The sequence below is a fragment of the Phaenicophaeus curvirostris genome, chromosome 5 (genome assembly GCF_032191515.1).
Source record: "Phaenicophaeus curvirostris isolate KB17595 chromosome 5, BPBGC_Pcur_1.0, whole genome shotgun sequence".
NCBI classification, from domain to species: domain Eukaryota; kingdom Metazoa; phylum Chordata; class Aves; order Cuculiformes; family Cuculidae; genus Phaenicophaeus; species Phaenicophaeus curvirostris.
The window spans coordinates 14794054-14820561 of NC_091396.1; the positions used below are offsets into that span (position 1 = coordinate 14794054).

A 26508-nucleotide genomic window follows, 5' to 3' on the forward strand; every position below is an offset into this window, starting at 1 on the left:
TATGGTGTTAATGAATTTCAGAGGCTGATAAAGAATAGAAACGCATGGGGAAAACCTAAGAGCTGGAAGAATCAGTCACTAAATTTTGAGGTCAGCCGAACAGTCCTAGTTGCATTTTCCTATCCGACAACTTATCATGGTCAATCTTTAATAAAAACTTAAGAGGAGTACTAAGGGTTGCATAGAAGAAGTCACACACACATCTCATAAAACAAAATTTATCTTTAATTTGTAAGTGTCAACAGCAGTACAAAAGATGGAGTGATGGTGAATAGATTAAGGGTAGAGAGGACAGTCTTGAGGTAAATGAGCATAAATAGGCAGTCTTATAGACACTCCCCTGAGGGGTCTAAACCCCTATCATGGCATATACTGTATCACCCAAGGATGACATGTTTAACACATCAGGAAAGCACCTTGTGCAAAAAAAAAAAAAAAAAAATTAAAAAAAAATCCCCCCCACCCGAAACATGTAGGTAAGGTGCCAACATACACCAGAACATACTGTATATGGACAGTGTCTTTCAATTTTGTCTTTTCCATTAAGAACTGAGGCAGAGGAGGAGAAGACTCTTAAAAATACTACTGAAAGATTATTTAATATTTAATTTACCTCACGTCAATACTGCACAACAAAATCCAAGAAGTCTGTTTATGCAATGAAGCAGAGCTAAGAATAACTATTCTCTTTTTTAAATTGAGAACAGATTTTTTTTTTAATCACTATCCTTAGCAAAGTTTTTTTCTTTCTTTGTTTTTACTGTATCAAGAGGAGAGTTTGAGATGTGATGGCAACCTTTAAGTTCATTTAAAAACTTTACACTGGACTGTACAAGATTTTTTTGATAAACTATTTACATTTTCAGACTTTAAAACATATTCAAAGCAGCAATAGACACTAGTTTTTCCTCTAAACGCCCAAATAATTACCGGCCATGGGCCCAGGTAGGTACCTGCATTGTATATAGAATTTCTACAAAGAAAACCTGCCCATTAAGTTAGCCAGTGGGTGTCCAACAAGCAGCCCTTGACGTTAAGAGCTGCACCCACAGTGTTGCTATAGGAATCAAAGCATAGTACCTTGACAAGAATCTTAGTTGTCCCAACAGCTCTACACAAACTTTACACTTTGAAACAGCAGCTAGCATGTCAGTCCAGCATGTCAGTGAATTGTGCTGATTAAATTAACATAGAGTACAATCTCACAATATACATCACAAACAAATTACAATGTCAGGAAATAAGAGTTACAGTAAGATAAGTTATGTAGTAACAGCTTATAAGCTTGTCTTAATGTAATAAAAAAATTTTTACATGGGAAATACAATAATGAATGAACATAAATGCTAAGCATTCTAGTTTGCTACAAGCTGAAGAAGGGTACAAGAAAAAAAACATTGCTTTCTAGAAAGCAAAACACAAATGACAAAGGAAGACAAACGGAGAATGCACACTAGCAGGTCTGCAATGTGCAGCATACAAACAGTTAAATATTTGCACATTCCCCATACTCCAAGAGCACCAAGGACCTCACTTGTGGTTTTCAGAAAGCGGAAATTACAAAGCAAGCCATGTCACTAAGTTACTTTATAGCTTTCATATTGCCATAAATACCAATTTGATAAGTTTTCCTTCAGCCCAGTTCACCCCACCCCATTTTTTCCCAGCATGTGAAATCTCAAAATACTTCTTTGTCACCATTTCCAACAAATCTGGTAGTTAAAAAAGGGCAACGGATTAAAATGAAATATATTTGCATATATATTTTTTTCCTTCTATAGCAGGACATTAGAGAATATAAAAAATGTAGTTTCATCTGAGAAAAATCACACGTATTAATGGGTTATATTAAAAAAATTCGGGGGGAAATTTCTTTAAAGAAAAAAGTGTGTTTTTTAGAAGATCAAATGTGGTCACATAGTATTATTTTTTTAAAAGAACATGCTTAAGTGCGAACTTGAATCTTAGAAAAGCATGCAAAAACATCAAGGGTCCAAGCCCATTCATTAACTTCTCATAAAAACATGAAGAACTCTATCATACATTCTGCTGGCTGCATCTCCAGAGCAGTTGTTCACACTGTGGCCCTGGCTCAGCAAAGTTTGCCCTGCCTAACACCAACACTTTACTGGTCCTTATGACTGCCAGGGAAGTACCAGTGTGCTTAATATTAAGCAGGAAGAAAAGTGTTTTGCTGGGGGAGGATGGGGGTATTAATCTTGCAGTATGTTTTGCTCAGAAATTATTTTGAAATGCCACGCCTTCAATATGACCAACAAAACAAAAGCAGAAAGCCAACCCAGAGAGAGGACTATGTTTTAGATTGTATCGGGAGGTGGTTGTGTTTGTATTTAAAGCGGGAACTGCCCACAGCTGACTGCTGCACACTTTGCACAGGGCATCATATTTATCGTAACCAACACTGCTGCTTGTTTTGCATTCCCATCAAAGAGCAATCCCATCTTATACCCTCCCCCTGCCTCATGCTGCCCCTGAGTACACCAATCTAGGAGCACATTGTGATCCCACGTATTCTCAGCAGGCATTTTTACAAGCTAAATGGTGATGTCCAAAAATACAGGCAGACCAGAACTGGGCCACTTCATCAGAGTCATTTCTCCATGGAAACCTGGGCCATGGAAAGCAGTTCTGTTTTTGTTAAGACTTCTCTATTTTTAAAAAATAAGAAATTAACTATCCTAGCTGGTATCAGACTGTTTCAGGAGTGTTCTCCACTTGAAAATAGGTATTTAATAATTTTTGAAAAAGAATATATATTGTATCTGTTAATTACATAAACTGTCTGTTCACAGAGAAAATATTACTATATTTGTGCATCACCTGAATGGAGTTGGGTTTTTTTTTTCAGTTAGAATTATTAAGAGGGGCTCAAACTCTATGCTTAAAAATGCAATTCCACAAGTCCTCTTTGTTTATTGTGTGAACAATTTCCCCTGGTATTATAGCCTAATATGACAATAATGTGATTTAATGAGTGTAGAAAATAAAGGTTTGGCATTATTAAGTCTTGACTGCCTTGCAAGGGCCCTCTTAGTCATGATAATCTTGACTTCCAAATGCCATTCTTGTTAAGAAGTACAATATTTCATCAGTTTTACTTGGATTCAGAAGACTGTGTTTTCTATCAAATGTATCAGAAATTTGGTATGTTTCATGTATCAACTTTCTAAAAAAGAAGAAAGCATTCTGTGTTTGTGGAATATGCTATTAAAAAATCAGTGAGAGCACAAGTGAGGCATCTTGCTGTCCCAGCTACAGGTCCACAATACTGCGCTCACACTGCGGGTGTAAATTCAGCATCTACATGAGGTACAGTGACTTGTCAGCATTTAATATGGACCAACATACACTGATATAGAACAAAAGTAAATACATAACTTATACTTCACTAAGTATCCATAAACAAAAAATAAAATTCTATTTCCTATGTTATATTTACACAATTTAAAAAAAATCTAAAATGAGATGGTAAATTCATTAAAAACTTTGTTTTGAGCTCCAATTAATAAAGTAAAAATGATGAGTTTTATCTTTATGATTGTCCTTCCTTGATTTCCACTAACATTTTAGAGCCAATGTTGGCTAATAAATAGAACAAAATGCTCATATGCATAATTCAGGTTCAAATATGTTCCTCCCACTTCCCCAGCCAATAAATGCAATTTTTACCAGCTGACGAGTCCTGAACAGCCAGTCATTTTCAAGAACGTGGCTTTAACATACAGAGCATCAGCACTGAGGCAGGGCTGGAGCTAAAACAAAGTGTTCATACATACAGGTATTTTGCATAAATAAATGAAATAACAAGACATAAAAATGACTCAAATCCGGCAACTGTGAGGCAGGCCCACACGAGTCGAAACAGATGACTTTTGTTCATGTAGTTTTCGTACAACAGTTTCACATTAGTCAGAAGTGATAAAAAATACCATTTATATCCAGTGCTTATAACACTTACGAAACAACATCTGTGAGTGTGTGTTTTTTTGTACTACAAGCAAAATCAAGTTTCAGTCCTAAAGAACAGTCCTTTGTTCTCCACAAGCCTGCAGAATATTATTTTGGCATGGTCATAAAACTTAAAAAAAATTAACCAACTAATCTAAATGTTTGCCTTCGTGCAAAAAAATAATTACATAAAATACAATGCTAGCAATACAGCATTCTACTATGCAACAAAACCAGAAAAAAATAGCAAGAGAGAAAGGAAGTGACATGGGGGGAGGGAGAGATACTTCTAACTGGAGAATTATGTAAGACATTAATAAATAGTAATTTTTTTTTAAGAAATAATGGTATCCTCCCCCCAATCTGAGCTGAATGTATTAAAACCAGTTCAAATTCCCAAGCAACTATAAGAAAAAAAAAACAAAAAACACTTCCTATCAGTACCTTAGCCAGCTTAAAGAGGGCGCTCACCAGCTAACGACACAGCATATGCCTTTAAAGTCTTGGCTAGACCAGTTTATTGCTTATTAGACATGGACTTAGAACATATTTAAATAAATATTAAAAATATAGCATTTTGTTCCAAATTACAAAATGGTCAGAGAAATTTGACCATTGTGTTTCTATGCCATTATCTTTATAAATTGTCCTGTAAATTGAACAATCTTCTTTGTCTTGGGGGTTCTTCTTGCACATTTAAATGTGATTCCTACAGTGGCCTCAATGGCTATCTCTGCTCAAACAGGTCTTTGTGGGGCTATGAGGAAAACGACTGCTCCAAATATGGCATCTTTTCATTACACCTTACATGAATTTCTGCAAGATAGGATGATAGCATGAGGATAGCCAGCATTAACACGATACTTCTTTTATTGTCTGGGCCCTAACCAGAGCCCATTTAGCTCTGTGGAAAGATTCCTACAGACTTCAAGAGGAGCTGTTCTAGGTCCACTCATAACTCTGAGCCTTGGTCTGAATTTATCAACAATGTGCTGAACATATCCAATTCAAAATAAAAGGTGAGGGCATTGAGGAGCTTCAGCACATGTTTTTATCAGGCCCATTGGATCTGCATATATATACAGTGATGTATTTGTGATCAGGAGTGGAATGTGAGGGAAAAAAAATAAACACAATTTCTTCTGTCTCTGAAATTTAATAAATTCACAATCTTTGAATTGCTCTCTCTTTCATATGTCCCAGAATTTTCTCTAGCAATTGCATTGTTTCTAGCAATAATACAAAAAAATAATTTATTTTTTATAGCACTTTATATCCAAAGATCTCAAAGCACTTGATAAGAATTCAGCAAGAGCTGGCTCACATTCCCATATGACTAATACTCAATATATACTTTTGATGCCCCATTTTCCAAGCTTTGCAAGTCAGGTATTTGTATGGCCTCCCCTCTCCCACTTCAAGTCTCACATATAAATCACTGCATTAAAACTTAAGGTAGCAAATAGTTCCTTCAGGTGGTAAGAGGAACATGATGCATGGAGCCATGATTCACTGTGGGATTCAACAAGCCCTAGAAATTCATCATGGTGGTCTCTACATGCAGACTGGATTTTACATCTGCCTTTGCTCTCTGTCTAATTATTAAGGTTTATAACTACAAACACAATTTTTAGGAATATTTGTACTGTATGTACATATAAAAGTACTCACTTTATTTCGCATTACATATAGCAGAGTGTTTCCAAGTGCTCCTTGAACATACAGTTTTAGAGGAACAACTGAATTTCTCATTCATAAATGTTATGTCCATTTTAGTAGCAGGTGCACTTTTGTTTTCACACATCTGTGTAATTTACGGGAGAAGAAAGAAGGGGCTTTTCAAAATATCAATAAGGAATTGTAAGTGTAATGCCACCAACAGTACTTTTAAAAATAAATATTAAGTACTTGGACCCTTGACATTCTGGAATGAATAAATTATTTAAGAGAAAATGTATTAAGACTGAATGCAAGGGTTAAAAGCAAAAGGGTAGAGAATGTAATCAGAGGTGACCTCACACTGCTAAGACAGGCCAGTCCAAAGCTGGTGACCGCTCTTTTGTGCTTACTTAAAATTCCACACTAACGGCACATCAAGAGGCAAAAGCAATTGGGCACATGCACTATGGCAACCATATTCACTACTTAAGATATCCTGTCTCCAGATTCCTGAGTACTTTACCATATTCTGGAAAAAATTAGGGTTTATATATTTTTTTTAAGATGCCAAAGGATTGTCTAAGACTTTACAGTGTCTCCTTTAAGACTTTTTTTTTAAAATGTTAAGATTCAAAAGTTATGTAAAGTTTGGCACATTAGAAGTTCAGCTATGGAAAAAAAAACGGAATTCAGAGACTAATTTTTAAAGATGATCTATGATGCACAGAAGTGCACACTTGTGGACTTGTTCTATTTCACAATATGAAATCTGCAGTTTTTGTTTTCTAAAATAATCCAGAATAAAAACACATTCACAACCTGTAGGCTGGCACAGCATACCTGAGTGAGAATGTATAACCCCCATCTAAAACAGTAACTTAAACCTTTATCAGCATCCAAAAGGAAAAAGACAAAAGGTAAGACTTGTAAGACAGCTATTGATTCATATAAGTTTCAAGTCCTGATGTCTGATATTTAATATATGTCTTCATCTAAGTTAAAAAAACAAAAGAAAACAAAAACAAAAAACCCAAGTTCTTGAAAAATTAGGGAAACAATCTGTCTCACACGTTAAGAAACATTTAAGACCATTCTGCTGATGTAACTGTAGGAGCCACACATGCATGCAGGCTCTGTAAGAACTTTTGTTCAAAAAAACCCCCCAAAACCCCAAATGAGTCTGAGTACTTTAATTCTGTGAACACTCCTCAGTTGGCACTGACTGCCTCATGGGCTTCATTTTCACTGCTATAGTCTGATTTGGGATCGTCCTCATAGTCCTCGTACATTTCTATTTCATCCTCTCCATTTATCATTTCATTTCCAGCAAGGCTTCCGCTGTCCGTCTTCATACCATAAGTGCTCTGAATGACAGGGATGCTGGGCTCAGGGCTGGCAGAAGTGCTCGAGCAATCTGATGTCATCTGAGGAGATGGTGTGGTAGTCGCCATGGTAATAGCACCAGGATAGACAACCCCTGTTCCCGTGGTGATTGGAATTTGAGGCTGTTGTCTGGAAGAAAAAACAAGAGAGGAACATGATTTCCTTTGTTCAGAGAAGGGAACACCTTCTCCAAGTACAAATGAAAGAAAACTAGATAGTTTCCTAGGAAGGCTGCATGCATTCCTCTGGGGTTTCTGGTCTCGCACAGTATTGGTTCATCTTAATTCCCCCCAATAACAACTGGAGACTAAATTGTTCACTAATTACCAGACGTTAATACTTTTATGTATTTTATGTGTTTATTTAAATTGCATTGCAATCTAGCACTGGGACAGAGATAATTAAAAGGCTTCATCTGTGTGATGCCTGCTACTGTAGACTTCATGTATCCGAAATTTAAATCCTCCAAATTCCTGACAAGAATTTCTGTTAATGAAAGGACTTCAAGATCACCTGTAAATACCTAAAATGGCAGATAACTAAGTAATATTGCCTAATTGTAAGTACGTAATTTACTATTTAAGTGCTAGGTTGACTTCTTCTACATCACTCAGAAATACTTTTGATATTTTATTGCTGGCTTTTGATTTTTATTAAAATCCATGATCAGGATGACATTTTTTCTTCACGACTGGATGTGTATCACTGAGTTTTCAAAGCAAAGTACTTCAAAAAATAGAACAAACTTTCTTTTTTCTATGACGATGGACAGTCTAAAGAAATTAAGACTTCCTCTGGAGGACCCAATGTCAGATCTGATTTATTTTCACATTGAAAATACATGAGAAGAAGCAGTTAAGGTTGCACTACCTCTGCTTTTGTCATATCTCACCTTCTAATTTCTAATTTTGCACTATATGATGTTTTCTTTTTCGTGTGTGTGTGATATTAAGCATACTGCAACAATACCACACTCCAACTCAAATAGGCTTATATCACTGCCAGTCACCATTCCAAACCATCAGTGGGGGCACATTCTCTTTAACCTTCCTCGACATACCTGTAGAAGCCCTTCTTGTTAGTCTTTACTTTCCTTGACAAGTTCAGCCGTGCCTTGGCCTTCCTGACCTCAACCCTACACAACCAGGCAGCGTCCCTATACACGTCCCAGGTTACCTGTCCCTGCTTGCACTGCCTGTGCAGTTCCATCTTCTTCTTTAGTTTAGCCAGCAGGTCTCAACTCAGCCACACCAGCCTCTTCCCTTTCCTGCCTGATTTTCTACATACCTATTTAAGGAATCATATATTTCAATATATTCACCAAGTATTAGAGAAGCATTATATAATTTTAGCAGGACAAACAGTGTCAGTTGTGTTTGAATAGTCTAATGAATCTATAACTTCTTGACCACTGTATCATTCTGTACTAAAATTCAGAAGTGCATTCCGTAAACCAGTCTCTCACAAATCCTTAATCATTGGCTAAACTATTACACAAAATAATGTAAAGCTTATTTAGAAGCTAAATGTTGAGCCTTCATCACTGATCAAACTCTGATTTTGATTAACGTCACACTACAGAGTTACTGGGAAACTGAAGTCCTTCAAGTCTGGGAAGCAATACAGACAGACAAATCATGAACACTCTGTGTAAGATAATAATAGAATAGCGTGGAGTATTGTCAGTGCTGGCAATGCTAGCTTGACTCTTAAAGCCTTTGCACAGCTTGAGAAATTCAAACATCTGTTGTATAAGCATGGTACACCTGGCTACCAGTAAGCAAAAACATCACAGTAATTCATTTGCCACAGTCATTATACTCCTGTTCTAAAATGATGATTTGCAGATGATTTACAAATAGCTAGGGATTTTTAACTAAATTTTCACTTCTTAAATGGTCTGACAAATGTCCTGTGAAAACAATTTTCAGCCAGAGTATTTGCTTGCAAGTGATTTTCTGCAAACATCTTTCAATACTTTATCCATAAAATTGAACACCTTTCTCACATGGGAACATTTCTGTTTTAGGATTGCATGTTGCCAGAAGTAGGAACTACTACTGTTAAAAACCCACATGTATCTCCTCCACAACTTTTAGACACAGAAAATGTTCACACTAATGACTGTTTCCACAAAGCAAAGGAAAAAGAAACCCACACGTGGTCACAGCAAAATTCCAGATAGTTGTCACCATGCCATACACACTTAATTCTCTCTAATCTGCCCATCTAACTACTGGTGGTACTAATCTTTTTCCAGAATTTCTTAGAATAAATAAATTCACCAAAAAAAAAGCAACTGAATTGTTCATCAAAGAACACCACAGTATTAAAGCTAAAAAAATGTTTTTACAGCTCTTCTAATGAGAGTTGTAGAACATACTCAAAGAATGAGTGCAAGCTAATCTTGTTTTATAGATGACAGTAAGGATCAGAACCCTAATATTCACCTGAAAAAAAAAAAAAGAATATTGTTTAGAAGCATATTGTCCTTTTACAAGCAGCATGAAGGAATAAAATGTGTTTAGGACAGGGCTGTGAGATGTTTTGAAAAAATGATGGTTGTCAGTGTTAGGCCCTAAAAGTCAGACAAAGTTAAGAGACTTGAGACAGTCTTTCAAATGTTTATCAAGTCTGCAAAATTCTTCTGCATTTCTATATTTCAATGAGACAGAGTACATTTACCCAAGTACCACCTATTTCAAAGTATAAAGGAAGCCAGTCATCTGAGCATGATGAAGCAGAATTTAGAGATACCTCTTACCTGAGAATGAACCAAATGCATGGCAAACTATAGAATTAATCTATCTGGTAAAAAAACTTCATCGGTGTAACAGGAAAGTAAAAGACTTACTGAATTTTTCATTCATGAATACAGTTATTTTTTACACGCTAAACAAAAATCAGATGTGGTATGCATGCCTGCTACTGACTGGGTAGTAATTGTGAGATTTCAATTACCTACGTCTTACTGTGGAACTGTAAACAGATGGTAACTGTACTACCTAAACTGGAAGTTTCTCAAATTGCTACCTATTTGCTAGCAAAATTTTGCTTGCATGGACCCCCACACGTGCCCAATAACTGGACACCTACACTTGAGCCCTGTTATTATGATCAAGTTGTCACTGTAAAGTCTGGTCAAGATGCTGAATTACATCCCAGAAAGCTTTATTTTAAGATATCATAAACTATATGGATGGTATAGAATACTGGAGATAAGTGCTATCATTTGCTAAGCAGTTTAATTTAACAGGATGGGGAGGGAAAATCAAAGCATTTATATTAATTCTAACCTCTTTCATAGAATCATAGAATCACCAGGTTGGAAAAGACCTCTTGGATCATAGACTCCAACCATTCCTATCAACCACTAAGCCATGTCCCTGAGCACCTTGTCTACCCACCTTTCACAGACCTCCAGGGACGGTGACTCAACCACCTCCCTGGGCAGCCTGTTCCAGTGCCTAATGACCCTTTCTGTGAAAAATTTCTCTCTAATATCTAGTCTGAACCTCCCCTGGTGCAGCTTGAGGCCATTCCCCCTTGTCCTGTCCCCTGTCACCAGGGAGAAGAGGTCAGCTACCTCCTCTCTGCAACCTCCTTTCAGGTAGTTGTAGAGAGCAATAAGGCCACCTCTCACTCTCTTCTTCTCAAGACTAAACAACTCCAGTTCCCTCAGCCACTCCTCATAAGACTTGTTCTCCAGTCCCTTCCCCAGCTTCATTGCTCTTCTCTGGACATGCTCCAGAGCCTCAACATCCTTCTTGTGGTGAGGGGCCCAAAAGTGAGCACGGTATTCGAGGTGCGGTCTCACCAGTGCCGAGTACAGAGAGAGAATAACCTCCCTGGACCTGCTGGTCACACTGTTTCTGATACAAACCAAGATGCCATTGGCCTTCTTGGCCACCTGGGCACACTGCTGGCTCCTGTTCAGTCGGCTGTCAACCAACACCCCCAGGCACCTCCAGGCAGCTTTCTAGCCACTCTTCCCCTAGACTGTAGCACTGCACAGAGTTGTTGTGCCCCAAGCGCAGGACCTGGCATTTGGCCTAGTTAAACCTCATGCCATAGGTCTCAGCCCAGTGGTCCAGCCTGTTCAGATCCCTTTGCAGAGCCTCCCGACCCTCCAGTAGATTGACACTTCCACCCAACTTAGTGTCATCTGCAAACTTGCTAAGGGTGCACTCGATGCCTTGGTCTAGGTCATTGATAAAGTTATTTAATAGGACCGGACCCAGCACTGAGCCCTGGGGGACACCACTCGTGACCAGCTTCCAGCTGGTGTTAACTCCATTTACCATATTTCCTTGGAAGGAAGAGTTGGAGCTTCTAACCTATGACTCTGGCCATTATTTTTTGGTTTACTTGTATTTCTTAAAGGCATTCATGTTAATGACTTTTCTTATAATGTTAAATTCCACACGTTTCATCCTTGTATCTCACTAGAGTTTTGGCCATCATAGGACCTTGGAGCAAGGAGATAAAACATACTTTACTGCAAGCTACAGGTTACAATTCATCTTGGTTTTACATGGTTAAATCAAGGATGTCTTCTGCCTGGTTAAGGTTTCCAAAATCCAACATTAATCTTCCTGTCTGTTCAGCACTGTGAGAAACAGTGACGCATAGCCACATAGGCTGGCTTCAAACCACTCTTGTGTCTGCCATCACTCTTTATCAAAGAGATCCTTAGGTAGCCAATTATTACAGGTCGCTTGCCTGCCTGCTCTGCCAGCATTGTTCACATGTCTACCCAGCCTGAGGCCAAAGATTCATCCCAAAATAGTTAGGTAAATATAAAAAAGAAGGTAACATCAAAATTCTTATACCAACTGACCTGGCTCTCAAGTTCGTGGCATTAATATTCTTAGGATTTTCCTGGAGAAAATTCCGCTTTGGCTTTTGCAAAACTAGCTAAACATTTAAATTGGCAAATTACCATTGTTTTCTGATCCCTTCCCAAGTACTTTCTGACAGCTCTTTAAATGACTGAAGCAAAATCAATTGCATTAAGGAATATGCTTATATGCTACACACCCCTGAAACTTACATTCCCATAAGGAATGAAATAACAGTAAATCTCACAAAAGCACCCATTGTGTACCTACTTTAAGTTCAGGCTACAGGAGTATAATATTACAGCCTTATTCAAAACCGTAGTCTAGTAACATTCAAAGTATGTGTGTACAGTAGTTATAAACACTATAAAGGCTTTATTCTAAACATCTTACACTGGTGAAACACAAAAAAAGTTACTGCTTACATCATTTTGCAGAGAAATGTATATATCGTATACTTGTATTTAGAGTGTATTAGACTGTAAAAATGACTGAGAACTGAACTATTTTTGTAAGACAAGGCAACAAGAGACAAACTCTTAACTTAATTCATGTCTGAATTTATGGCTTACATATGATCCATTTGTTAGTTCACATTTATTTATGCATTATAAAAAGGTACTATTGAAGATGAATTGCAAATCACTTGAAGTCTGTTCAGGGATTAACTTACACTGAAGTTATCATTCACAACTTCCCATTAATAACTTTATTATTAAAAATAACTCAATTATTTTAAAAACATTGCTGGCTTCAGATTCAGCTTCCACTAGCTTAAAACGTGCAAATTTTTAATAAACTCTTCATTGAACTTGAAGATTTCTGTATATTATCTGCCTCATTTGGAATAAAATTCATTCATGTAGGTATTCAATAGAAAGCCAATGCAAATTTTCAGTTTCATCCTGTTCTTTAAAATACTTGCCCATTCCTAGATTTTTTGTGCTGGTCTATCACATACACAACTTTTATCTCAAAACATTGATTCCCTGCCCCATTTATTCCAAGTAAAGTTCAGTCTCATTCAGTTCTTCAGATGGTTTTCTTCAAAAATCAGAACAGAACCTGGTCATTCATTAGCTTATTTCTCTATTTTCTATTAAAACCTGGGTAGTTTGTATATCAAGATTCTCTAAACAACTTTTGTGCATCTTAACAATGTTTATCAAAGAATGCAGCTCACTGAAGCAAGCAGTATGAGGTTTTTTGCATCTTAAAAGATACGTGAGATTAAAACTCTTTCTTGGGGTGAGAGGGGGGAGTGACGGAGTGCTTTCATTGTACACATGGCAGGATTATTCTTTGCTAGCCAATGGCTTACACAAGGGAATCTGATAGGAGCTAGCCCTTACTGGATTGTTTTAGCTACAAATGTACATTTGGTATAAAAGAATACCAAATATAAATAAGAAAGAATACAATTTTTCTTGTTAATTACACTTTCCTCTAGCGACCTGTTTTGAAGGTCTATCTTTCTCTTCACACATATCCTACTCATCTTTTGTATTCTCTGATGATAATTTTTTGCCATTTTGGCATATCCATTCTTAACTTAATCGGCATGTTCTTTTAAGAAAAAATGAGAAAACAGCAGGACTTCAATATGAAGCACTTGGCATATTTCATTGGAGTCTATTTTGCACTTCTGTTCTTTTATCATTCATGGAAATATTTACTGTAAATACAGAGTATTCAATTCTAAAAAATACATTTGTTTCTTATTTCATCCAGAAAAGAAAACTGCATCTCAACTCCCGTGTCTGCAGTTCTGAAGGACAGTTTACGCTGTTTGTTCCACTGAAACAGTGGAAAGATAATGGGTGTATTAGTCCAGTTAGGAAAACTGTTTCAGCTGATGCTCTACGTGATATTTACATTAAACAGAAGGAAGAATAAGTTTAAGAGGTTGATGGCTCAGTTACTACGTTTCATTTGATTATAATCTGATTAGGATGAAATGTTGGGTTTTATCACTCAGTAAACTATTCTGCTGAAATAAATGACACCATGTTTCAGTTCAAAAAAGCTGTCCTGGTCTGGCTTTTTCATCCTTTTTTGCTTGGTCTCTTTCAAGAATTTCGTTCTGGGGAAAAAATGAATTTGAGGCAATAGGGGAAGTCACAGAAAAGCATAACAATTTCTTTAATCACAGTCTGTGTTTCCTCAGTACCAAAATCTAGATTCATATTGAACTGCAACAGGCATCTCATTTCACTTTAATGAATAACTGCAGTAGACTTCTTCACCGCTTTTTTATCACTTGCATAACTAACAGTCATTGTTTCTGGTAAAGTCCACTGCATTATTATCTAAGTGTACAAAGGTAATTTACGTTTACTTTAAAACTTACTCAACATGGATAGGGCAGTGTGAAGCGGACCCAGCATAAGCATGAATTAGAACCAATCCTTTCAAGAAAACAATGATATTCTCATGGTCTTTGTGATGATACTGTTTGATAGATGAGAAAGATATTATATTTAGGCTTAATTTTGAATATTTTTCATTATATATAGGTTGGTTTTTTTTAATCACACTATCAGTCTTAAAGAAGGTTCCTTTAGAAGTTTCTTAAATCCATCCTCCATATTCACCTCCATATTTAGCCACTTCTTCCAATGTGTAAAATGCTACTGCTTAATACTGTTTTGAATTAGCAAACAATTCTCAAATTGTTCGGACTGCCATTTTGGCATTTCTTTTGCATTTCTTTTCTAGATGTGATTTGGTCTGTCAATTGGCTGTGGGAGACATAAGCTAGAGTTTCATTCCCTCAATCTGAATATAATTTGTGATCTGCTGTATAAATCCATATTTCTGTTTAGAGTTCTAAGTACAATTTTGATGGAAGCCTATTAGCAAACAATTTCCCTTAGAGTGAAGAATAAAAGACAATGTCAAAACTACAGACTGGAAGGTTATTTCAAGATATCAAAACCACTTCTATTTACTGATTGAAGAAAAAGCCCACATTGTTGCAGGCTGTACCACAAAATAATTGACTGCAACAGGAGTTCTGCATCCCAAGCCAAAAATGAGGGCCCATAATCGACGTCAAGGTCAATTATCTGGTAGTGAAGTACCCAACAAAAGGAGGCTATTGTGATTAGAGAAATAAGCAGAACATTGCGAATTTGGAAAGGCTGGCACTGGAGATAGCTTTTAGACTCTTTGTAAACCACCAGAAACATTGTGTTAGAGCACTGAGCATTACAGATTAATTCATAAAAAAAAAAAAAAATTAGGAGAGCTATGATGCAGTTGTTTCACTGGACTTCTATTATCTTTCATAGTACTGTTAAAATACACACAATATTTTCAAAACTGTGCCAGGATCTTTTTGAGCCATATATTCCGAGCTGTAAATCTACCCAGCCTACTTATGCACTACTTGAAAGATTGTTCCCAAAACATTCATTTTTTAAAAATATTTTTTCCACATTTCTACATATAACAAAATTACTAATAGCCTCATGCTATAACTCATTCATCTCTGTTACTAATACAACTATTACCTTTTTTCCCCCTCTCCTGACTCCTTTAACTCTACACTGGAATAATCATTTGTTTTTCTCTTTGTTCTTGTCTTAATTTAGGAAATTATCCTGGCATCATTACTAACCTAGAATAGATGAGCTTACTAATAACTCACAAAAGACATAATTCAAATCTTTCAAGCTAATGGGAAACAACTTCTTTTAACTTAAAGAATTCCACAGTCAGTCTCATAATCAGCATCCAGTGGAAAGCTGATAGCTCCACATTCCATGATATATCTTACATTTTATTATGACTTTATAGGTTCAAATCCTTACCTTCTAAATGATATTAGTCAGTAGCTTAAACAGATAAGTCTATTTGTTTTCAAACAGCATGCTCTGTCTTTGAAAACAATTGCAACAATAGTACTCACCCTACAGTAAAAAACTGCCTCATCTCCTGTCTTCGAGACCTCATCAGCTGTTTGTATTCACCAATACGCAATTTCTTCCCATCAACAATGCAGGTACGTTTTGGTCGAGGTTTGTATTTGTAATTAGGATACTTTTCTAGATGGATTTTACTTAGCCGTGCCTGCTCTTCATAATAAGGTTGTTTCTCTTGATTTGACATGGACTTCCAGCGAGATCCTGTTAACACAAAAAGTCAGTGAGTACTCAAGTAAAACAGGTTTAGCGTTACACATAAACACTTCAACAAGCCTTCTTGCTATAATAATAAAATATGAAATAAGTAATTAAGTGAAATTATTTGAATTTTATATTATTTGTTGGGATGCACAACCTGAAACACCTTAAAAGAATCTTGACTTTCAGACATTGCTGCAGACCAAACATATGTAAATCTCTATTGAATAAGTGCACTTAAAATCAATAGTTCTCAAAAATCTCAGCTTCATGCTGCAAAACAGATTTTTTTTTACAATATGAGCATTAATCTGTGAATAATTCTATAACTTTGTAATATCACACAGAGTATTGTGGTTGAGGAGGGTCTACAACCATACTTTTACTGTTAAAAACTTAATATATTGCCTAAGGATGCATGCTTCTTTGATAGTTTCATCAGTATTTGGTCTATATGGTCCTACTAATAGATATTAATACATTGTTCTGTAGCAGAAAAAGATTATCAAAACCTTATAGATACAACAAAATTGTGAAAAAATACTTGCTGTCTGGGTTTCTTAAATTTACTACTTTTCATATCTAAGCCTGGCATAATATTGGAACCTTACTGTATTTTAAATCCTATTATGCATATTATCTTCCAGCTAGATGTAATAAATGTGCAGAACTGCATTGAAATGGTTACATTTAAAAAACTTGTTTAAAAAAAACCAACCAACAAACAGAAAGCACATTGTCATTGTATACACCACTTCATGCACCCTAAACTCTCATTGAAAGCTGCAGCAATAAAAAAGTTTAAAAATTAACACAGTGTACACAGGAAGGGGAAAAGGTATTCAAATCCCTTACATTGTTTATAAGAAGCTATCTAAACACTTGAACAGAGAAGGGATTTTTTTTTTTCCCAAGGAATAGAAAATGCAGAAAATAGTTTTTTGGAGTCTTTTAGACGAATAAAAAGATCACAGCTGTGGTAAACCTGTGTGGAAGCTATTCTTTTACCAAAATCTTTCATACATCAACAAATGGAAAATTTGTATAAATATTATCCACAGTCAGCAATACTCTGTGTCAGTTCTAATACTTCAGTCTCTTTTCTCATTGTCTGGGAAAAGTTGCACAGATATAATATGGATATAGACTCATTTGTGGCAAAGCAGATACTGACAGGTTAATTCCATAGTTAACACTCAATTGCTGGCACCCCTGAAATATTTATGCTGTAAGTTTACATTTTAATGAATACAGTTACTATGCTCCTAATATTTTTTTCACAGAATGCACACAAATAATATAGATTCCCTACAGCTGCCAACACTGAAACAGTGCAGGTTTTATACAAAACTGAAAGGCTATTCATATAACTTACTTATATGGTAGACAAAAATATGAGAACTACCAAGTAAGATTTTGGAAGTTTTAAGACAAAGTAACAAGTATTTCTATGTATTCTTGCCACTGATTGAACTAACACGCAACAAACTTTGGTAAGAATGGATTTGAGCTCAAAGTTTACAATAAAATGAATACAAAGGAGACTTGATTTTTATTTCTTATTAATTACAGTTGGAATCTGTCTTTCACTTCAAAGACTCAGAAAGAAAATATAGGTTTTAACATTTCACCACTTATTCTCACATATGTTTCTAATTCTCTGGAAGGGTCTCAAAAAGCAAATAAAAGTTTCTCAAAAATGAGCCAATTTATTTGCACAATGGCAAAATGTATTCCATAATATATTTTCTGACTGTCCTAATCTATACCAAATTAAATATTAACTATGCTGTCTTTTAATCATCAATATATCAATTGTATGATGCTAGTGCCTCCTCACCTTTTTGTACATTGTAACATTGTGAATCAAACATCATTTTGCATGTGAGAAAGTGTTCATGTACATGTCTTTTGAACCATGCCCAGCTTCTTTCTTTGACACTGTACTGTCTGACATAAACCCTTGATTTTGATTTTGTACTTTATTAATTTTTTCCCAGCAATTACTTCATCAAGTAACATTTTGCATTCAAGTGATTTGTAGTTCAGGTGATTTCCAATGGGATATTGCAATTAGACCTAGATACACTCCTGCAACAGACTTCACAAAACACTCCTTTTGAATGCTGCAAAGCATGTTGCAACTCCGCTGTTGAAAATAAAAAGCATTAGGGAAGGGGGAGAAAAGGAAAAGGGAATGAAAATGAAAACAACTCGTGGATCTTCATTTGAATAAATTTCAGTAATTCCCACTTCAGTGAACATCTTCCAAAAAAAAAAAAAAAGACCTAAAATTAGAGAAGTTGCATATCCATGAAGGAAGTAACTAGCCTGTGTCACCAATATAAATAACCTCATCTTTCCACAGCTCCAAAAATAACTAACTTTTGCCAATTGCCACTATTAGAGCAGAGCCTGTGAAGCTTCCCTCCGTTTTCGTTGAGTCACAGACATGATTTGTTCATTGTCTTGCACTTACCTAGGATTTTGCTAATGTTGGAGTTATGCATGTCAGGGAAGGCTTGGAGAATTTTTCGACGTTCATCCTTTGCCCAAACCATGAAAGCATTCATTGGTCGTTTGATGTGTGGTTCGCTACTGGCTCTGCCACGCGAATCCCTGTAGACTCGAGCTTCAGCCACAGTGGCACCTCCTGTTGGCCAACAATAATACTGCTGTAGTTTAGCTGCAGAGCCATTCATTGCTTTACTTCCTGTAATGTCAGGGCAGGAAGAAACAAGATGGATGCAAAACATTATTATGTGGATTATGCAAGTGCTTTCAGTGCTGTGTTTATTTTAGCCTCATTTTCTCTCTCTTTTTGCTGCCAGATCTATGAGAGAGAGAGAGAGAGAGAGAGGATATCCAGTGATTCTAGTGTAATTGCTCAGGCTCAGCCAGCTGAAGGCATCAACATCTGAGTAAGGAAACCAATCACACTGGTATATCAGTAAAGGTATGAATATTTGAAAGTTTTCATTTGGGACTTTAACAGCATACATGTTCTGAATGCTCAATAAAAGTCACATAAAATTTACACTTGAGAATCCAGACTGATGTAGATTATAGAATCATAGAACCACAGAATAGTTTGGGCTGGAAGGGACCTTAAAGATCATCTAGTTCCAACCCCCCTGCCATGAGCAGGGACACCTCCCACCAGACCAGGCTGCCCAGGGCCCCATCCAACCTGGCCTTGAACACCTCCAGGGATGGGGCATCCACAGCTTCCCTGGGCAACCTGTGCCAGTGCCTCACCACTCTCATGGTGAAGAAATTCTTCCTTGTGTCTAGCCTAGGTCTGTTCACACATGTAAGTTACAATGACTTTGCTGCTTAAGCAACGAAGCACATGCCAAACACTTCATAAAACAAATTATATATTACACCAGGTACATGCTGCTAGTTGCATAGATCCAATTATATTTGGAGCTGAAGATTTTAAAGTTTCATCTGCTATAGTTGAATTTTAGGTGTGTCTTGGAGCATTAGATCACACATATGTAATAAAATTGCCTTCCTTCAACACAGACACACAGCCTCCTGGAGCTTCCAGAATGGGAGACAAGCACTCCAACTTCTCCATGCCTGCTGTGCTTTAATGTACCCCAGCATCTTGTCATTACCCACCATTAATTCAAGTTGTACATGCTAACCTTAACTGTTGTTTTTTTTTAATGCTACCAGCCTTCCTTCTTGACCACAAACAGCAAAGCTTCATGGGGGTTTAGAGTTCACGGAGCTGATTATGAGGTGTAATTAATACAGGAGAAAGAGATAACCAAGCCCCGAGAAGGCATGTTTTTACCTGAAAACCTTTTGCAATTGTGATGATAACAGGTATTTTTAGGGTTATACCTTAGCTATGGAAGAAAGGCAAAAAGTCTTCACAGTGGAAGTGTGACATAATTAGTCTTAGACCTCATCAAACTGTTCCTAGGTATGCGACAAAAAAATCAGCAATAGGCCTCATTTTCTGTTAAACTATTATAGCTCCCAACATGGATTTATTTGCCAAAAATATAAGATTAGTTCTTTACACCAGGTAAAACACTGCAGATTTTCTGATTTCAGTGATTGACACACAAGTTTTTAATTGTTCAGAACCTTAATTTTCCCATATAGTGTGAAAACACTATATATTAGGTATAACATTTTAAAAATTCTATATACAAAATATATTTACATGAAAAAAAGTCCTAAAATGAAGGATGCATAACTGATACACTACCTTTTTGCCACCAAGTGTACAGTACATTAATTTCATTTAAAACGCATTGACCATACAGGATAAATTGATTTTGCTTTATATGGTGTTGACAGCCATGTTTATTGTGCAGTGAAATGTAGTGCAGTTTCAAGCTGACTACATCCATCAACACAGGGCAATATGCTGACTACTGGGCCAGATGAAGACATACATTACCCTGAGAGCAAAACACTCATTCGTATATGGCAGTGTCTTCTCCTGAGGATCACCACAGTAATTTATGATGCCTCCAATGTCATTACTTTCCAACTGACACCAATTTGGCAATTTGTATACTAACATGCATGCACATAAAAGAAGACAGGTTTGTGGCAAATGTGAGATGCAAAACTACTTTAATACTATTTTAAGTTAAGCACCATGCTACAGGTGTTCAGCATTTACAGGAGGCTATAGCTGCAGTCACTTTTTCATTGCAAAAAGGAACAGTAGTTTTGCTAAGCAACCTGCATATAGGATCAGTGTAGAGGTGTGTATGGTTACTGAGGCTCTGTCCATTGTTGCTGGAAGGCCTGGAACATACATGTCAAAGATACCATCTTTTAGGTGAGTATATATTTATCGTGAAACCGTAATAAGTTACAAACATAGTAAGTCATCACTCAATCACATATTGAGACAAATGGCTACATCATTTGTGAAAAATCAAATATATCATGTAATGGTTGTTCCATCTTCCAAAATGCTACTATAAAATTTGTAAGTAGTATGTAAGCAATTAGAAAGTTGGTGACAAATTAAAAAAAATAAATTACTGTTGATGCAAATGTTATTGTTATTCAGCTACTCTACTCACAGCAAAGAAAGAAGACATTTTTTAATCCATATGATGATTTTCCATCTTTTACTTTCCCAAAGGTACTTATTCACTACAGATAAGGAGTCACTCTAGCCCTTTCTCACACAATTTTGGCCTGACCTTTCAATCCTAATGCAGGCAAAGAGTAACTTTACTAGTATCAAGATTATAGGCCAGTTTTTTAACCTGGATATAATTTAGATAGAAAGAAAAAAAAAGATGAAAAAACCCACCATAAATTATCTATTTTCAGGGAAAGGTTATGTTATAAAACAATTCTTACTTAAAGTAATAAATTACAACCATCCCAAAGAAAGCCAAGAAGCTCTGGCTATATCTGCCTTAAGCAAGTTCATACTTGAAGGATTTGAAAAAACAGCCAAAGATTTTATGTTCTTTGTGCTTGATCTCTGAGGGAATATTTGCAAGTTGACCCACAGCCCATCACAAAAGCATCTGCAAAATTAATTTCTGCATATAACTAAAGTAATACAATCTGTATGTTCTTCTAACTGTCTTGGAACTACAGAATTATATTCAGCATACAAAACACTACAAGAAAATAGTTCTGTTAGTATATGATTCTACATGGGGAGGCAGAAAGTCTCAGTTCCTTTTTAGCTTAGAAATGAGGCGCTAATGATATAAAAAGCACATATGCTCACTGAGCTCTTACAAGTTGCAACACATAACAAGCTTTGAACTCGTTGTTCTTAGGTACTTCATCCTATCAATCTGGTATTTAGACAATATTGTGCCCTATATAAACAACTCCAACTGGTTTAACAAAGTATAGATTTTTTTCTTATTGTGATAATTTTGGTACTCATGGCGGGGGGACTGAAAGAGACATCTGAAATTTTGAAAGAAAATATCTATCCAGCTGCAAAAAAGTAAGTGTTTTACTTCTTTTGAAAAATATTTTCAGAAAAATCCAATAATAAACTCAAAATAAGAGATAAAACAGAAATTTACTACTAATGAAAGGTGAGAAGAGAGGAGGAAATTGATAATTGTCTCTCTATGGCAACTAATGCTTTATCTGCTAGATACTGTTCATACTGCGATCGGGGGAAGTTTTGATTTTCAGAATTAAGAGCTTGGTCACAATTCAAAATTATTGCAAAAGAAGAACAGTTGGCTGCCCTAATGGCTTAGTTGGCAAAGAAGTCTACACTTTGGCTTAAAGACGGGGGCTGTCCTCAAAATGACTTTTTTAGCTTCTGAGGGTGTGTAGTGCATCATTTCTTAAATGCTTTGCATTTGCTCAACTTGTCATGACTTTGGTGATTTAAAACTAAAAGCAGTTTAGAGGAAAATGATCACTTTTTGTGGATTTTTTGTAGGCAACTCCTTTGTGGAAGCTGGATGCCAGACTAGACTCTAGGGACAATACTGAGTCAAAAAAAACCCCATGAATGAATCTAAATATGTTACAGCTTCATTAAAGTAATTTCAAACAATATTTTTGTTCCAAAAGAGACTGATTGCTCTCGAATGACAGTGCAGGGGAAAGGGAAGAAGAACCCCTGTTCTTTAGAAAGAGAAAAGAATCTTATCATCAACAGGAAAGAAAAACATTTTCACACTAATCAAATAATAAGAAACATAAAGTAACAACTTTTACATTGTTTATTTATTTATTCTTGCCTTTATATGAGATTTTCACCTTTTATAACAGCAAGAATTTTAGGATAGGCACTATCTCTTTGCATGTTCCCTGAAATCACATTAGGGTTAATAAAGTTTTCTTTAAGAAGATACGGATATACCTTCCATGTTATATATGATCTATGACAGAATCACAGAATCACAGAATCACAGAATAACCAGGTTGGAAGAGACCCACCGGATCACCGAGTCCAACCGTTCCTACCAAACACTAAACCATATCCCTCAGCACCTCGTCCACCCGTGCCTTAAACACCTCCAGGGAAGGTGACTCAACCACCTCCCTGGGCAGCCTGTTCCAGTGCCCAATGACCCTTTCTGTAAAGAATTTTTTCCTAACGTTTAGCCTAAACCTCCCCTGGTGGAGCTTGAGGCCATTCCCTCTTGTCCTGTCCCCTGTCACTTGGGAGAAGAGGCCAGCACCCTCCTCTGCTTTTATGACAATAAAACTTCAGACTAGACCTTTACACGTTACTAGAATGCAAATGGTAAGAAACATGATAGAAAGGAAAAAAAAATGGTTGATATAAAGATGAGAAAAGAAACAGAAAAGAAATGACAAAAAAAAAATTATAGTCACTCTGTTATTCCTTAATTACTCTTCACACTGTGGCTATTCCTTCATATTTGAAGTGATACACTTCCTTTGACTCCCACTACATACTGAATCTTTGGCTACTCTGGCAGACACCTACCATCTCCCCCAGACATACACCAAGACAGGATATACAGAAATAAAGACAGTCTTTCTAGGTTCCTACTTTGAAAGTGACTGGCTAGTTCTAAAGCTCGTATCATCAGTTATTCATTAAGCTGAGATGACATTTTTGTCTGCTTTCAAAATGACTGATGGTGACTTTCAAAATACCTGGCCCTGTCTGTGGGGGCCAGCTTGCATTGCAGAGACAGAACATAATGAACATGAAAACAGGAGTCACTCTTTTACTACTAGAGGTAGTAGTACTCATAAACATGGACATGCCATGAAAAAAAAAGGAGCATGAAAAACTGGCTTGGCAGCCTTGCTTCCTGCTGTTAACCTGTGGACAGACAAACGCAACCTTTATGAAATATCTGGAAAAATGCAAATCTGGAAAGAACAGAATGACAAACAAAGCTTTGGAAAGTTTAGAATATGAGAGCAATCATTTAATGATTACTTTGAGTTATTAAGGTCAATGTTCAATTTTGGAGAAGGTTATAAAAATTGCTAATTCATTGTAATCTAAGTGACTTGTAGCAGTGTTAGTTTTAACATTTATCTGGCTTGCCACTTGTCTGCCTCTTAGTTCTTCATCCCCTTCCACATTCAAAAGACTTTCTCATTCTTTATTACCAGCAAGAGAGGAAAAATAAATGGGTATCTCATGAACTGTTGTCATTACTGGAATGTCTTGTCATCACTAGGCAAAACTAACACTCACTTGGAAATACGACTAGTGCTGGGATGAGGATGCCTGTAGTCACACAGGGGCACAAATGTTCTGTTGTCTGTTAGTCAAACTGCTTTCATTCCAAATCCTAAACAAATATTATTCAGCTGGGATTTGAGGGATGAACATTTCTTATAGGCTGCATATGTCAGTGAATGAAAAGGAGGAAAAAAATGAGAAAAGCACGAGTGATTAAGGAAATACTGGAATATTTAAATGGGTTCTAAAACATGTCACCTGCAAGGGTTCTGAAATGTGCTAAGTAAATACTAAGGAGCATGAATATACTGTAGCACGGGTTAGCTACATCCATGCAACACTCAGTTACGATAAGACTTCTATTTTTCCTGCTAAGAGACTTCATTCTCTTTAAAACATCAACAAGAAGAACCAAAAGGGAATTCCCTAAGGTCAGCTCTGAGGAAATATAAACCTCTAATTCAATAACTCTGCTACTGCACTGAAAAAAAGGCCTTATTATTGCAACATCCATATGGAGTCAATTGGACATTAATGACTAATCAATCCCTCCCCTTTCTATTCTACTTATAGTGTCACAAGCCATGTTTAGATTAGCCCATTTCCTGCTTAGGATCGTTCAAGATGTCTTTTGTTCTTTCAGGGCTGGCCTGATGGAGGCAGCTTAAACAAACACACGACCCAAGTGGTGCAGGAGTTATAAACTGCCATATGTGAATGAACAAAGGGGCCATACTAAAGCCTTTTGTGGTATTTGTTAATGTTTTTCATCTGAGTTTAAAAAGACCTAATGACTTTGTGGTGAGATGATGCATGCGGCTCGTGGCTTTGCAAAATGAAGGAAATTCTAGCCAGTTATATATCAGCGTATATTTTCCAAAGTGCCTTGTTTTCAGTTTTAGTGGCAGTGAGTTTTCTTTTTTAGTACATTTCTTTTACATATGCAAGCAGTATTCTTAATCTCCATTAAAGCACAGTACCAGTTTTCACATCCTCACAACCTGCATATATGTCTTTCACCATCTGAAAGTCTAGAGCAAAAATTAATAGTGAAAAATGATCTGAGTGTGAAACTTAGTCAACTATTCTCAGCTCTACCAGTGGCAGCAGTTCACTCAACAGAGTTTAAAGCTGAATTGTTATCTGGGTCATATTAGATACCGAAGCAATATTTCTAAATAAGCTATTAGTCCATCCATACTCCACAGCCAGCCATGCCCAAATCTCCATTATTTAAGTGAACTAAAACTGCTTATGCAAACAGTTTAGATTTCTTGACCACATTTTATGGCAAAATTAACCCTCATGGAAATTTGGCATGGGATACAGCTAAAACAATACAATGATCTTTTAAATTACATGGGCTATTAACTGAATTAATTAGTGCTTAAGGCCTGCCTTAAGCCCTCAGTGGCGTACAGAATCCCACTTGTGCTATAACATAAGAACATGAGAAGTTATCCATGAAATATCTAGGTAGAAATTGTGGTGATGAAGCAGCCTCTACTGTAAATTTGGGGAGCTATGGGTGTCATAAGATTTTTCAACTACCTGCCTCTTGCAGGAAAATTATGGACATAACAACCTAGACCAAGAGAAATGTTACTAATAATTCTTGTTCGGTATATTATGAGATCTTTGGTTTTATTTTTTTCCAGAAAAAAATGTTCTAACAGCTAAGCAATTCTTACTATGTTAATCATAATTCAAAGTTAAAACAATATAAAGAGGAATTAACTACTCTATTTAATATTAAAATGTTTCTGTAAGAGTAACAGCTTTATGGCCAGTGGAGCTGCTACTCACATTATTTCAAATTTCTCCTGATATGACAGTGTCACCTTAAACACCGAGAAAACGTGATCATAGAATCACAGAAATATAGAATTGTTTGGGTTGGAAGGAACCTTAAAGATCTCCTAGTTCCAGCCCCCCGCACTGGACCAGGCCACTCAAGGCCCCATCCAACCTGGCCTTGAACACTACTAGGGATGGGGCAGCCACAACTTCCCTGGACAACCTGTTCCAATGGCTCAGCACTCTCATGGTGAAGTTCTTTCTAGTGTATAGTCTACATCTTCCCCCCTCCGATTTATAGCCATTCTCCTTACGTCCTACCACCTTTGTAAAAAGTCCCTCTCCAGCTTTCTTGAAGGCCCCTTTCTGGTACTGGAAAGCCATTATAAGGTTTCTCCGGAGCCTTCTCCAGGCTGAACAGCCCCAGCTCTCTCAGCCTGTCCTCATAGCAGAGGTGCTCCAGCCCTCTGATCACCCTTGTAGCCCTCCTCTGGACCTGTTCCAACAGTTCCATATCCTTCTTATATTGAGGATTCCAGAACTGGACACAATATTCCAGATGGGGTCTCACAAGAGTGGA

The 26508-nt window shown here is 36.7% G+C and overlaps 1 protein-coding gene across 15 annotated transcripts in view; it reads right to left on the minus strand.

The window, feature by feature from the left end:
• Nucleotides 1-207: 207 nt before the first annotated feature.
• The window catches only part of SOX6 (SRY-box transcription factor 6), a 375864-nt gene continuing 349563 nt past the window's right edge, over nucleotides 208-26508 (minus strand). For 12 of the 15 annotated variants that reach the window (XM_069857675.1, XM_069857674.1, XM_069857668.1 and 9 more), the window contains 3 exons: nucleotides 18459-18692; nucleotides 15766-15982; nucleotides 208-7140 (listed from right to left, as the gene is read on the minus strand). In XM_069857675.1, coding sequence (XP_069713776.1) covers nucleotides 6837-7140; nucleotides 15766-15982; nucleotides 18459-18692 — 755 coding nt within the window. In that variant the 3' untranslated portion in view covers nucleotides 208-6836. The remainder of the gene's footprint in view (nucleotides 7141-15765; nucleotides 15983-18458; nucleotides 18693-26508) is intronic. The other 3 variants (XM_069857671.1, XM_069857679.1, XM_069857680.1) reach the window with 1 other exon arrangement.